The sequence below is a fragment of the Dama dama genome, chromosome 28 (assembly GCF_033118175.1).
Source record: "Dama dama isolate Ldn47 chromosome 28, ASM3311817v1, whole genome shotgun sequence".
NCBI lineage: Eukaryota > Metazoa > Chordata > Mammalia > Artiodactyla > Cervidae > Dama > Dama dama.
This window is the reverse complement of record NC_083708.1, coordinates 46,342,605-46,357,933: the sequence shown is the minus strand read 5'-3', so window position 1 is coordinate 46,357,933 and position 15,329 is coordinate 46,342,605. Positions and strand designations below refer to the sequence as shown.

General features: G+C 33.5%; 1 protein-coding gene across 5 annotated transcripts in view; it reads left to right on the top strand.

The window, feature by feature from the left end:
* GRIK2 (glutamate ionotropic receptor kainate type subunit 2) overlaps window positions 1-15,329 on the top strand; it is a 725,919-nt gene that overhangs the window by 679,057 nt on the left and 31,533 nt on the right. For all 5 annotated transcript variants that reach the window (XM_061131531.1, XM_061131528.1, XM_061131529.1 and 2 more), the window contains one exon: window positions 5,072-5,297. In XM_061131531.1, coding sequence (XP_060987514.1) covers window positions 5,072-5,297 — 226 coding nt within the window. The remainder of the gene's footprint in view (window positions 1-5,071; window positions 5,298-15,329) is intronic.

Sequence of the window (15,329 nt, the reverse complement as noted above, 5' to 3'; positions counted from 1 at the left end):
ATATTATTTCTCATTATAAAATTAAAATTCTTCTTTAAGATCATAATGTCATAAATCCTATCAGCAAGTTTCTCTTTAAAATCTGCCTTCACTACTAATATTTTTTTTGTATCAAGTAGCCTTAGTTTACTCACCTGTGAAGTAAAGGAGTAGAACAAGATGTTCTTATGTTTAATTTTTTTTCACTAATTCATTTTTTAACTTGACTACACTCTATCTGTATAACTTATCTTGTATATCTAATTTGCCATTATCTTAATTCTTACCTTACAGAAAATTTATAATATTTCATGCTTAGTTTATTACCTGGCTTTCATTTTTCATGTTTCTCTTAAATAATACACTATTCTAGAATGTCCTTCCTAATAAATTTGGCATCAGTGGTGCCAACCTATATTCCAATTCCTTAGTTTTTTCTGGTGCTCTGTGTAGGTCCTCCCTTTTCTGTGTCACTGTTGCTAGAGGACCTTCAAAGACTGTTTACATTTGGTTCAGCAGCTTATTCTCCATCCCTGATTTTATCTTGTCCCTTGGCAATGATCACCAGCTACTTTATGGAATGAAACTAACCTTAGTCTAAGAGTAGACTGAGAGGACATAATATAAAGGTCAGTCTTTTAACATGCCCCATCTTCCACCTATGAGCTTTAGTTCACATGGCAACTTGATATTTCCTTATTTCTAAATGAGTGAACATAAAATTTCAGACAATATACAAATTTTTATTACTTTTGTTTTTAATTACCTGCTTACTGACCTTAAATGACTACTTCCTCTTAATATTTAACTTGTAAAGCTTTCATATACTATTTTTAACCTTAGAGATCCTATGGTCTTTTTTACTTTGAAAGTATTCAACAGTTCTCTATTTTACTAGAAATAAAACTAGCTGAGTCTCCTTATTTCCTCCTTACATGTTAGAGTAGTAGCACAATTCCATACGTATTTAATATATATATTTTGAAATTAGAGGTCAAGTCAATTGCACTGCTTTAAAATCCTCTTTTAGTCTACATTTCCCTTGAGGATTCCATTTTTTATATCAGATTTTTAATATGTATCTGATCTTTGAATGCATTTTCTTTCAACAAAGTCCATTTAGAATTTTTCTTTGAATTTATGCAATATCTTTTACCTTGCTAAGGATATTAATGCCATTTGATTTATTTTGTTCTTTATCGTTTATGTTGGAGACTCACTACAAGCCATAGGTGCTTAGTTAAGGATGAAAAACTATGAGCTTCACTTTAGGGTGATGTAGTGGTTCATTTTTTTGTAAATCCATGATATGCGCCTTTAGGTGTAGTTGTTATAGTACAATAATTAAGACTATGAACTGGTAGCCTATTTACCCATGTTTCATTCCTTTGGCCAGGAGGAAGCCACATGAATTTAGGTGAACTATTAACTGCTCTGTTTTCCTTTTCTAATTTTAGAATGGGGACAAAAATAGAAATCTTACAAGACTTAAATGATTTATTATGTGTAAATAATTTATAATAATGTTTGGCACATGACGAACTCTATATTACCTTTTTTGTTGTTATTGTTTTATTATTATTACTATCTCTTTAGAGAAGTTCAATTTTGCTTAAAAATATCTTCCTGGAGGAATTCAAAGATCAAAGACAGACAGAGGGCTGACTGATCTCAACACTGGTTATAGATTCCAATGTGTTCCTTCTGGTTTCAGGGTGGCTCGCCTAGATCAACTCATCCAGTGTGCTCTTGTTTAGTTCCCACAGAGTAAAACATCTAGCCTTTTGCTTGGGTGGGATGGAGCAGTCACAAAGTTGCTCAGAGATGGTTGTTTTTAAGACAGTTTTTCAATAAATTCTACTTTTGTTAGACCTTTAATCATTCTGGCTTTGAGAGGGATATAGAAATGCTGATCTCAGAAACTTTTGCAGGGGAGAAGGCGGCCCTAAAGGTTGGTTAGCTCAATTGCAATTCATCTGTCTGCATTCCTCCTTCCAAAATTTTGTTTCTGCTGCACTTTATCTGATTTTTCTTTGCCTTGCAGTTTCATGCCATAGGAGAGAATATGTGTTCAAAGATGATATTCAACCTTCCATCTTTGCCAGAATACTTAGTGTTTTTTAAGAAAAATAAAACACAAGCAATTGATAGTATTATGCTCTCTTTTTAACAAACAGAGTAACACAAATGTCTCACTACTGCATAGTGTTTTTACATGTAATGTCTTATTTAATCCTCACAAAAACCTTAGAAGTTTGGTAGATATTTGACTACCATGTAAACTAAAATTAAAAAGAGATTAAGTAGCTTGCATCAGAACATATATTTTTAACAAGAGATAAAGAATTAGTGATCATTCTGACTCAGATCTACATTATTCAGAATTTATCTATACATTAGTTAAGTATAGGTAATCAATTATTCATGTGTGGCCACGTTTATAGAGAAAAGTACATGGTTAGCTTCATATTCAGCGTAAGTGTTTTGTTCAGATACTTTCATTATGTACTTTATAAGCCATCTTAGCTGCTTTAAGTGTTTCAGTAAAATTCATGTTGTTCAAGCCTTTTGTTTTTAAACTAGTGATGACTGTACTATCTTCACTACTGAAAATGATAAAAGTAATAAAATTTCCTGGGGACCCTAAAGACTAGTTTTGTATTTTAACTTTCTATGAAAATAGTTTGAATTTAAAGGCATCACGTACCACACACATACATACGTGCAGTCTACAAAGACTTTGATCTTATCTCCTATATTTGGCTACACGGTGTTGTGTTTTATAGCCATAACTGATAGATGACTATGCTCAGTTGGGAATTGTAGTCAAAGAATGAGAGCCAAACTAGCAAGCAAGCCATATAAAATGTGAGTGAGCAGCAGATAGTCAATATTTCTAAACTGAAATATTTGGATGTCTATTATGAGAAACAAAACAATTTGGGTAACTTTTCTATCAAAACCTATTATCCCATATAAGAATACTAGAAATAGGTTTATTTTCTGTAGACAGGAAAGATGATTGAAGCTGTGCAAAAATCATAGACAATAGATTCAAGAAAACCAGAAGTATATTAAGAGATATTTAAGTAAAAAAGGAATATAGGAAGTTATTAATAAGGACCTGTTGTATAGCACAGGAAACTCAATACTCTGTAATGGCCTGTATGGAAAAAGAATCTAAAAAAAAAAAAAGAATGTAAAAAAAATAAATAAATAAAATAAAAAAAGAATGTATATATATATACACTCTAGCCTGGTAGGTCCATGGGGTTGCAAAAGAGTCTGACACAACTTATTGACTAAACAACAAAAGATGTTACATTTTAAATTGTCAAGTAGTGAACATGCAGTTTTGATTATATGAATTTTTAGTATTACATTCATGGGATTGTGTTTATTATCAGTCACAGATTCACTAAATCAAAAACTATGTCCAATTTTATTTTTTTACATAAAATCTCTATAATCTGAAGGTGAGCTCTGATTTTGATTCTATTTTGTATTTTGACCTCACTTAATCCAAAACATTAGGAGAAAACATTTTTTACCTTTGAAAGGAAATGAACTTGTTATAGCTAGCCTCATTATGTTCCTAATTTGGATAGCAAAATGTATCTTTGCAAAATCTCATTATTGGTCATAATTATTCCAGCAAGAATATCACCATAGTTTTAACTATTCCTTTCATTTCCCATTTCTACTCCAAACATTTGACTATTTTCCTTAAAAACAACTGACATTCCACCATAGCTGCCCAAATTTGTTATCATGCCAATCTCATTCTGGGTGCTCTAGCTGCCTTCTTTCAAGGACTGGCCTTTCAGCATGTTTTAATGTTCATTGGAGAGCAATGGTTTACATTTTTATTGCTTCTTAGCTCTAAAGCTATACTTGTTTTTATAAAGCACATATTAGGTATTTCCTAATATATTACATAAACACCATTAGGTATTTCCCCACCTCCAAATTATTTTTTTTTCTTCCCATTTTATCATTGAAATAGTGCCATAATTTTTCAAAATATTATTCTGTACTAACTTTTAGTGGAAGGAATAATATCACATTTATGTCCTGGCACATGTAGGACTAAATACATGCTTAAACTGCAAAACACTGTGTACCTATTTATTGGAAAATAGTTTCAATGTTTTATGGCAGGACAACCAGTGAGGTGAAAATCCTCCTTGTGTTTATAATTGGAATATTATGTTTTGTGTTGGTATAAGAATGAAACTAAGGTAAGGGTTTCACAAATGAGCTTTCCGTGAGCAGATGCTAACCTTTTCCCTGTTTATGTTTTACCAGTGCCTTCTGAACAAAACCCATTCCTTTCCTTTAGCAATAAGTCGTACTGAAGCCCTACTGAGAATTTCCAGCTGGATATTAAAAATTCTTCTATTTTCTTGGTCCAGGAATCCTTAGTTAGTAAGACCTGGATGATTGATTTCCTGTTGTCCTGAGGCAGGTTAAAAGAAGTTCTATGGTGTCCAGATTGTGTCTCAGCAGAAATGTGGTCATCTTACTTGTAATATCCTTATTTGTAACAAATTCCTCTCGTCTCTTCAACTTATATTTGTATGTGTCCTTGGGGGATAATGTAACATCTGTCTTATAGTCAACAACTGAATTCAGGGGGAAAAAATATCTCTTACACTTTTATAGTGTCGATCGGTGTCCAGTGTCTGCATTTTCCAAATATGATGTTATAGTAATGTTGAAAGATAAAATTGTACACATGAGATACTCATGTGAGTTACAAACACAAAAATCCCTCCTTATTAGTCTGTTTTATTCTCTCTTTTTTATTGCCTCCTATGATTTACTAGTTGTGAACTTTTGAATCTTAGGGCATTTTTTATATATTTGCTAAATAAATCTGCTCCATGCCTGGAAATACGATGAAGAAATGCTCTGAGAAATGTTTCTTCACAGATATTGATTTTTTGTTGTTGTTGTTTAGTATCACTGTTATTAATAATACAATGATGCAGTATTATGAGTAAAGTAAATATGGTCAATTTCATCAAAATATTGTAGGATCACATGGAAACTAAGGAATATCTTTCTTATGTATCCTGTTTTTCCCCAGAAATCAAAAATCTCCACATATGACAAAATGTGGGCCTTTATGAGCAGCAGGAGGCAGTCTGTGCTCGTCAAAAGTAATGAAGAAGGAATCCAGAGAGTCCTCACCTCTGATTATGCTTTCCTAATGGAGTCAACCACCATCGAGTTTGTCACCCAGCGGAACTGTAACCTCACCCAGATCGGCGGCCTCATAGACTCCAAAGGTTATGGCGTCGGCACCCCCATGGGTAGGCTTCCTGTCAGCCACTTCTTTGCTCATTAATCCTAGTTGCTGTGAGAAGGGAGAAAAAACAGTGCCTCCATATGCCATTAAGAATTTTGCTTCAAACAAATGTATCTTACTATATTCTGTGACTATATAAAAACAGGAAAATAGTTGGACATCTGCTTCTAAAGGAATAAGTTACAAGAGAAAGAATGATTTCTACTAAAATGGTCGGTAGACATTTTTACTATATCAGAGTTGAAAAAATCCACAACACCTCCCGTAAAGGACCTTCTCTTTAATCTTACACATAAAAAAAAGTTTGATGAATAAAATAAAGTTTTTCGAACTTAATTTTTTCAGAGTAGTGGTGTATGAATATAGTACTTGATTTTGCTGACTAAAAGAATGAGCTGCAAATGGTTACTGTGAATAATCATTTTATTTAAGAGAAGTATATATTTTATTTAAGAGGACTAGCAGATGATTTACCAGTAAAATACCTAGAATAATTTACACTAGGATTGATTGTATTTAACATTCTTTCTTCTATATGACAAAATTAGTTGCAATAATAATCATGGAATGAAATAATAATAATAACTGGAAAAGACAATAAAAATTTACATTTATTGAGCTTAATATTTATGTATAATATATGAATATGCATATATTTTTATTATAAATTAGTGAATGAATAAATACATAATATTAGAGTACATACATACATACATGCTATGGGCATAAAAATGGCTCCCCCCAAATGTCCCTGGTTTAATCCCCCAAACATGTGAATATGTTACCTTTATTGCTAAAAAGGACTTTGCAGATGTGATTAAGTTAAGGATCTTAAAATGGGGAAATTTTCCTGGGTTAACCACGTGGGTCCAATGTAATTGAAAGAGTCCATATAAGAAGGAGGCACAGAAGTCAGAGTCACAATTAAGGAGATACCACAACAGAAGTAGTGAGAAAAAGAATGTGCAAATGCTAGTCCACTTGGGCTGCTGAAACAAAACACCAGAGACTGAGTGCTTGAAAAACAATAGTGAATAATGACACTATAATAGTTTTGAAACTTCTGCAAATTTTTCAACACCTGGGTCAAAAATTGATTTTCATGTAATTGTATTTAAAAATGGCATAGCCATATTTCTCAATGTATCCTCATTCATAATTTTATTGCTTTTAATTATGAAAAGTTTCTTTCAAATCAACAAACATGTATACTATAATTAGAAAGTGAGGCACAGATTCATAAAAAGTCCCATTTCATGATAAATTCAGAAGTTGCAATACTATCCATGTCTTTGTTTCTTTGGGATCATTTCTAACAACTTTCAAAAGTCTCAGAAGTCCAAAAATTTTCCACCATAATAACTTCAAAAAATTCAAACTCTTTCATATTTGGTAAAGTTTATTCAAATTCATTATAGCTGAAAATAGTTTGAACTGGCTCAGAGAGAATTTTGAGATATTCACTCCTGTAGCATTGCATATTCCAGCATTTATATGGTAGACTAAAAACAATGATTCCACAGCCACTGTTGAAATGAAGAAAGCAAAACAAAACAAAACTAGAAAGAATCTGCCTGCATGTGGGAGACCTGGGTTTGATCTCTGAGTTGGGAAGATCCCCTGGAGAAGGGAAGTCCACTCACTCCAGTATTCTGGCCTGGAGAATTCCATGGACAGTATAGTCCATGGGGTCACAAAGAATTGGACAGGACTGAGTGACTCACTCTCACTTTTAAGCTGTATAACGAGGGTTCTCCAATTTAGTTTCCAAGTGGAGTACAATGTTTATTAAAGAATAAAAAATAAATATTTGCCAATTCAAAGTTCAATAAGAGTTGGGTTGTTAAAACTCAATACTAAATGTTTAGAACTTGGATGAACAAAAGATATTTTACAGGGAGGAATGTTTTATTTTTGACATGTTTTGACTTGTCAGTGTGTGGTGATAGTTGTTGCTATTGTTGTTTTAAAATTCTCTGCACAAAATGAACCTCCTTTACTGTTCACACTGGGAACAGACTATCCAAAGCTTTGCCATTATTGTGCCAAACTATATATAATTAATTCTAACATATAAAGATGATTGAGTTATCCTAATTATAATAAGCTTAAGGAACATGTCTTTTCAAAATGTATTAACTTATATTCACAATAAGGATTGAGTTTATTATGATAGTTTTGTGTTGATCATGCGTTCAAATTCTGGCATGCTCCCTAGTTAGATCCCATATGCTTCTTTCCCTCTGTAAGAATTCCCTAAAGAATTCAACAGTTTCATGCATTCATGTACCATTTATTTGAAGTTTATGATGAGCAACTTTGATAAATTTTCAAGCTTAGTGAAAGTGAAAATATTAGTCACTCAGTCATGTCTGATTCCTGGCCATACCATGGAGTATAGCCTTCTGCTCCTTTGTCCATGGGATTCTCCAGGTAAGAATACTGGAGCAGGTAGCCATTCCCACCTTAGGGGATCTTCCGGACCCAGGGATTGAACCCAAGTCTCTTGCAAGAATCTCTGGCAGATTCTTTAGCATATGTTAGAAAAGAGACTTATTTTAGTCTTATCATTTATTGTAATTTTGGACAAGTGACATGAAATTTATATTTTCTAAATTTCTCTTTTTTAATTAGTAAAATTAGAGAGTTAGACTAGGAAAACCTAAGGTCTATTTAATGCTAAATATGGTGTTTCAGATAATATGCTTGACAGATTCCTACAGTTTGATTTAAAGTGGGCAGGAAACTATTATGTGAAGCAATATGGTTTGCTGATGTCTTAGAACAAATTTTAAAAATCAGACTTCTTAAACACGTATGAAGAATGGAAGCAGTGATTGATAGGTTCCTATTGCTTCACAGTTTCATTTGGAAAGAACTGAAGAAAATAAATTCATTTTGTTTCTGAAAGGAGTGAGATTCCTATATATCCATACCTTCCTCTTTGGTTTACATTTTGTGGAGGAGGACAGAGATTTTGGCCTTTTAGTTGTTGTAAGCCCACACAAGATTGGTGCCTGCACTCCATGAACTTTCAGTTATTTGTTGAGCAAATGAACTCCACATCTAAAAATATGATGGTGCAGCAAGATTTATAAACAGAGAAAACAAATAACTTTTGGAGCTAATGATCAGTGTAGCATCTTACATTATTCAATGTGATGACCTCTTTGAACAAGAGTGATTCATGGTAGTGAGAATTAAATAAGATTTTGGGAGGATATATAAGGATTTTGGAGTATGCGTGCTAAATCCCCTCTGTCAGGTCCGACTGTTTGTGACGCTATGGACTGTAGCTCACTAGGCTCCTCTGTCCATGGAATTTTCCAGGCAAGAATACTGGAGTGGGTTGCCATGCCCTCTTCCAGGGGGTCTTCCCAACCCAGGAATTCAGCCACATCTCCTGCACTGCAGGCAGAGTCTTTAAGGCTGAGCCACTGGTGAGGCCCTCTCTGGAGTATGGGGCCTGGGGCATCTCATTCTGGTTCCTGTCCTCATCACCATACAGGTGCCTCAGGTAACTCTAACTGATGGAAGCCATCCTGTTAACTTGCTTCTCTTTGGAGAATAGCACAGATATTTTTCATGAATGTTAGTTACATAATAACACTCATAATTTCAAATTTTTAGAACAAAGACATTTGACTTATATTTAATATAAAACCTTAAGTTTGAGAGTTTTTTTGTTTACCTGCTTGTTTGAGTTGTAAATACAATGTATCAGTGTACCAAGACTGGCTCTATCATATTGTTTTGCTTTGAGGAAATGCTTGCTACAAATCAATCAAAGTGAGTGAAAGTTAGTCATGTCTGACTTTTTGCAACCCCATAGACTGTCCATGGAATTCTTCAGGCCAGAATACTGGAGTGGGTAGCCTTTCCCTTCTCCGGGGGATCTTCCCAACACAGGGATCGAAACAAGGTCTCCCACATTGCAGGTGGATTCTTTACCAGCTGAGCCACAGTTCAGTTCAGTTCAGTCGCTCAGTCATGTCTGACTCTTTGCAACCCCATGAATCGCAGCATGCCAGGCCTCCCTGTCCATCACCAACTCCCGGAGTTTACCCAAATCCATCAAGTTGGTGATGCCATCCAGCCATCTCATCCTCTGTTGTCCCCTTCTCCTCCTACCCCCAATCCTTTCCAGCATCAGGGTCTTTTCCAATGAGTCAACACTTCGCATGAGCTGGCCAAAGTATTGGAGTTTCAGCTTCAGCATCAGTCCCTCCAGTGAACACCCAGGACTGATCTTTAGGATGGACTGGTTGGATCTCCTTGCAGTCCAAGGGACTCTCAAGAGTCTTCTCCAACACCACAGTTCAAAAGCATCAGTTTTTCGGTGCTAGCTTTCTTCACAGTCCAACTCTCATATCCATACATGACCACTGAAAAAACCGTAGCCTTGACCAGACGGACCTTTGTTGGCAAAGTAATGTCTCTGCTTTTTAATATGCTATCTAGGTTGGTCATAACTTTCCTTCCAAGGAGTAAGAGTCTTTTAATTTCATGGCTGCAATAACCATCTGCAGTGATTTTGGAACCCCCAAAAATAAAAGTCTGACACTGTTTCCACTGTCTCCCCATCTATTTGCCATGAAAGTGATGGGACCAGATGCCATGATCTTAGTTTTCTGAATGTTGAGCTTTAAGCCAACTGTTTCACTCTCCTCTTTCACTTTCATCAAGAGGCTCTTTAGTTCCTCACTTTCTGCCATAAGGGTGGTGTCATCTGCATATCTGAGGTTATTGATGTTTCTCCCGGCAATCTTGACTCCAGCTTGTGCTTCTTCCAGCCCAGTGTTTCTCATAAGCCACAAGGGAAGCCCAATTAATCAAAATAGTATATAATTCTCAAAAACTCACTGGGATATTTCAGATGTGAAAGCTATTTTAAAAAGGAAAAATAATAGTTGAATATGTTCTAGGGAAGCTCCCTGTTATAGTTTATGGAAACTATACAAAGAGCAACTTTTTTATTCCTACACTTGACAGCGTTTACTGTAAGATATTGACTTATAAGGAAAATATAAAATAATTTAAAATAATAATATATATATACTTTACTTTTAATGTAACTTTTTAAATTAAGAAAAATACACAACATTTGGAATTTCTATTTCTTCTCATTCTAACGTTATATATAAGATGAGAGAACAAAACAAATTATGCTATAAGCCTTAGGATGTAGCTTTTTTTTTTCTTTTATCTATTCAACTCAGCTGATCAGATCAACTTTTGCCCTTCTGAAAAATCTTAGTTATTGCAAAAAAATAGTCACTGATATTTGCAAGGTCACTTGCACGAGAAACTTATAGAAATCAAGTTGGATTATATATCTATGTGGAATCATTTTTGTAGTATGTAGTTAGTGTGGGGTAATAATGTAATATATTAGTGTTTTAAATAGAATGAATTTTTAAAAAATAGAATCTAGCATATGATAAATTTATTTTATAGGGACATCCTTGGAATTTTAATATAAAATTATCAGTATATATTAATACAAATTCAAAATATCTATAATACTTTGAAATAGCAAAATTATAGACTAGGAAGAACATTTCACCATATTTTTATTTTCACTGTCAAACAATATTGAATTTAAATTTATTGAAATGTCTCTTTATTACAATAGTTATTTAAAACATTTAACATACACTTTATTTTTAGCCTAATTCTGAATAATATAAATACATTTAAAGGAATAAATATTCAAATCAGTCACCTGCAGGTATTACAATATATCTTTTGTTTCTCTTGTTCAGATAACTTGTTTTCTTCTGTTTGACTTGATAATATTAGATTCATAACTTAGTAAGTTTCATTTTATTCATTCACGCATAGCACAAAATTAAATGATTTTGAGTCTCCAATACATTATGAGTCTTATTAACTCATATAAATTCGTCAAAGTAGTATAATCTAGAAAGAGACATTTCACTTTGACCCCTCAAATGCTTCTGAGGAAAAAAAAAATTCAGGCAGTAATTTATGATTTTTTATGTCATAGCTCTGCCAAAAATATAACTCCATGAATTATTACTTAAGTCATTAATAAATGAAATGACATGCAACTCTAGTACTTGAATGAGATTCTGGCATACCATAAACTTTCAACCAACATCATAACCTGAATATCTCAACTCATTAATTAGCATTTCCCTTTTATATAATCTTGTTCAAGAATAGTGATGATTTTTTGATAACTTTTTGTATTTACTTAATTTTAAAATTTTGTTTAATTATAAGGAATAAATTTTAAAAAATAATGTTTTTAGGTGTGAAAAATAAAAGATTATTTGAATTTCTTTTCCCAGCAAAAGTTAAGGAGATGACTCTATTCAAAGCAATGCAATGCAGACTGTTTCTGGAAATTTAGATCGATATCAGAAATTCCTCAGGATTTTGAGTTTATTCCTGCAGGAGTCATAAACTGAAATGAAAATTCTATTTTTATTAATATTGTAAATGTGATCAAGAAGAACTCCCTTTGCCTTGCTTTTACTGTTACTTGGATTTTTAATTACTGTCGTAGAAGCGTGTGTGGTTAAGTACAGGAGGTTAAACAGAAATACTATGTCTCTTCTGGACTGAGTATTGAGAAATATTTCAAAACTCATGCGTATTTTCCGTTTCTTCCCCCTAAAGCCCATGTGTCCTTTGAGCCTGCTAGGCCTCCTGTGATTCATCTAGGGGCCTGCTGTGACCATTCATCACTCTGAGTGTGATGATTACTGCCCAGAGCCTGTTGTGGGCTCACTGAATGACTGAGATAGAAGCTATTTAATTAGGGAAGCTCTGTTTACACAAAATACCTTAGTGGAGCAATCAACAATGATTCGAAGGTAAATGCTAAATAAGCATAAGCTGGCTTAATTAAGCTCGTGGTGACATTAAATCCCTCTCATAGTTTTCCAGAATGCAGTGGTGCTAATTTAATGTGACATTTATGGTATGGTAGATTTTTGAAGTTTTGGTGTTCTTATAATAAGTTAACTGAAATTCCTTTTCATCCATCCAAATTAAAACAACAAAAACTGGATGGGGGGTGGTAAGCAAAAAACAAATCACAGTTTTCATTAAGGAATACTGTGTGTGAGAGGTGACAGTCTTGCTTGTTAATTCAGCATAGGTTATAATCTATTTAGTTGAATGGGGAGCATTTCTACTTAATGGCATTTTCAGCTGCCTTGCCTCCCTTCTGACCACCCATACTAAAAGCCTTCTTGGCTTCTGTCTTTGGAATTTTGAGTGCATAGTGCACTTTGAGGACCAGGCAGACTCAGCAGTTGTGAGCTAGTAGGAAAGCAGCAATCTAGAGAAATCCATTAGAGCCCGTTGGTGTTATTTTGCTTTGCTTTGTTCAGTTTGGTAGAAATATTGTAAAGTGTCTGTAGGGTCCCATTAAAACTGTATCTATCTTTAACAGTAAGCTAGTGGTACACTTCATTCGTTTATTTGTGCCTCCACCAGTAAATAACATATGGGAAATACAAATCAACTGAAAAGGGGATGCAGGAGATACTGTTTATGTGCCTATCATCCACGATGCTAAAATTATCTATAATCTTATGTATCCCCACTTTACTTGTGGGGTTACATCAATAGTAAGTTTAAATAGTCAAAGTATAATTATTTCTGTGAACTAAATCCACATTAAATTACTCATATCATAGAAAATGACTGAAATATGTGAAGAACATAATAGGCAATATAGAGACAAAGTAAAGATGAATGCAAAGATACTGTCTTTATAAATGTTTTTTTATTTTTTATATATGTCTTTAATACTAAGGTTAAATTTAAAGACAATTTTATCAGACACAAAATTGTTATATACATTATATTTCTATTAAACTTTCAATGTAAATGTATCTACATTTTATTTCTATTATATTTACACAAGATTATTTGCATCTTATTTCTATTATATACTTATTTCTTTTATATGCAATTATAAATAAGATACATTCTTACATCACAATTGGAATTTAATATTACCTTTATAAACTATTTTCTAACATATTTTATATTAACAAATATAAAATAGCTATAGCCCTATTAATAATTCTTAAGTTACTTTTATCTCATTATAATGTCCCTCCACATAATCAGCCTAAAGTTGCAATAGGTTGTATCGTGGACTCTTTATGGTAGAAGGATATCACTTTGACATGTGAACAATGTGAAATTTCTTTCTTGTATTTTCAAATGTTAAATGCATGAGATTTCACTGCTTCTTTATTTCTTGTTATTTGACAAAGTGAGAGATTGGGATCAGTACTAAAAAGAGGCATGCTGTTTGTTTAAGGCAGATGCCTGTGTTTATAAAAATAGAAATCAGTATGAGAAGCATGTTTTTCCCCTGTTTTGCTCACCATCCAATTCTAGAATTCCCAATTCATCATATAATAAGTACTGTAATATTCATCATTATAGATGCATAAAATCGCTGGTCTTTAGTTCTTCAGCTTTACTAAAATGAATGAATACATTTGTCTTCATTTGTTGAACATAATGCACAAGAATTGATGCAAATTATTCATCTTTCTGCAGGTCAAACCTTCCATTAAAATGCATTCTATTTTTTCATTGCACAAGCAGCATAATTTTAATGTTGGTGAAGTGATTTTGCAAGTCTCAATCGACATCTAATAATTTTCAGAGCCTAAATTAAACAAACAAACAAACAAACAAAGCCAAAATACACCTGTATTTTCCTGGCATATTTGCTAAAGTCTAGATTTCATGTCACTGAAAACAGTTGAGTCTCAGTAAGCTATGCGTACTTCACAGACATCATCAACAGACTCTGAAAGCTAGAATCTAGGAAATTTCCAGAGGGAATTTGATGAATTGTGAGTACCAATGTGAGCAGCCTTCATTAATATTGTATATGCTGACCACATGGTACCTAAGCAATAAATACATGGATAATTCTCATGAAAATAGAGTTTGTCCCGATAGATTATATATGCAAACATTAGACCATGATGAATTTATTTTGTTGGTGTCTTGTGGTGATTACTCTAAGGCCGTGGATTCAAATTACATTATAGATTAGTTAGGCTGATTGACTCTGCCAGATGTTATCCTTCGGTTAGCATGACTAAGTAAGATCAATGAATCACTGGTATTAGAGGAAAAAAAAAAAGTCGAAGCACAAAAGTAAAATGCATAAGCACTAAATTCCAAAGATGAGTGCCTTGCTTGTGTTGCCCTACCGTATTTTCTGTAATATGTGGCCATTGTAGACAGGTGACTTATATACAAATCTTAGTTCCACCTAAGTGTCCCAGGAGTCATAGTTGAAGTTACTAAGCCTTTTTGAGACTCAACATGGGTAGACTCATGTTTAAATTATTGGATTAGGATTAAACATATTAAATTTAGAGTATTTGGACTAGAACATAGGCATGACAAATAATTCTAAAAACTGTCCTGAAGAAATGTTTTATGATAAGTAAAATTATGTATTTGTGGTTTTTAAGTTATTTGTACCTTACACTTTTTGCTCTCTATTCTTTATATTTTAGAATATATTGAGTGTATTGCAGGTAACATGGATTGTTAGGATGGTCTATTCCTAAACAATTGTAGGGCCTCCTCAGACAACCATTTTGCCTTTTTGCATTTCTTTTTCTTAGGGATGGTCTTGATCCCTGCCTCCTGTACAAGGTCATGAACCTCCGTTCATAGTTCTTCAGATACTCTATCTATCAGATTAATCCCTTGAATCTATTTCTCACTTACACTGTATAATCATAAGGGATTTGATTTAGGTCATAACCTGAATGGTCTATTGGTTTTCCTTACTTTCTTCAATTTAAGTCTGAATTTGGCAATAAGGAGTTCATGATCTTAGCCACAGTCAGCTCCTGGTCTTGTTTTTGCTGACTGTATAGAGCTTCTCCGTCATTGGCTGCTAAGAATATAATCAATCTGATTTTGGTATTGACCATCTGGTGATGTCCATGTATAGAGTCTTCTCTTGTGTTGTTGAAAAAGAAAAGATATATCCATTTGAATGCAGAGT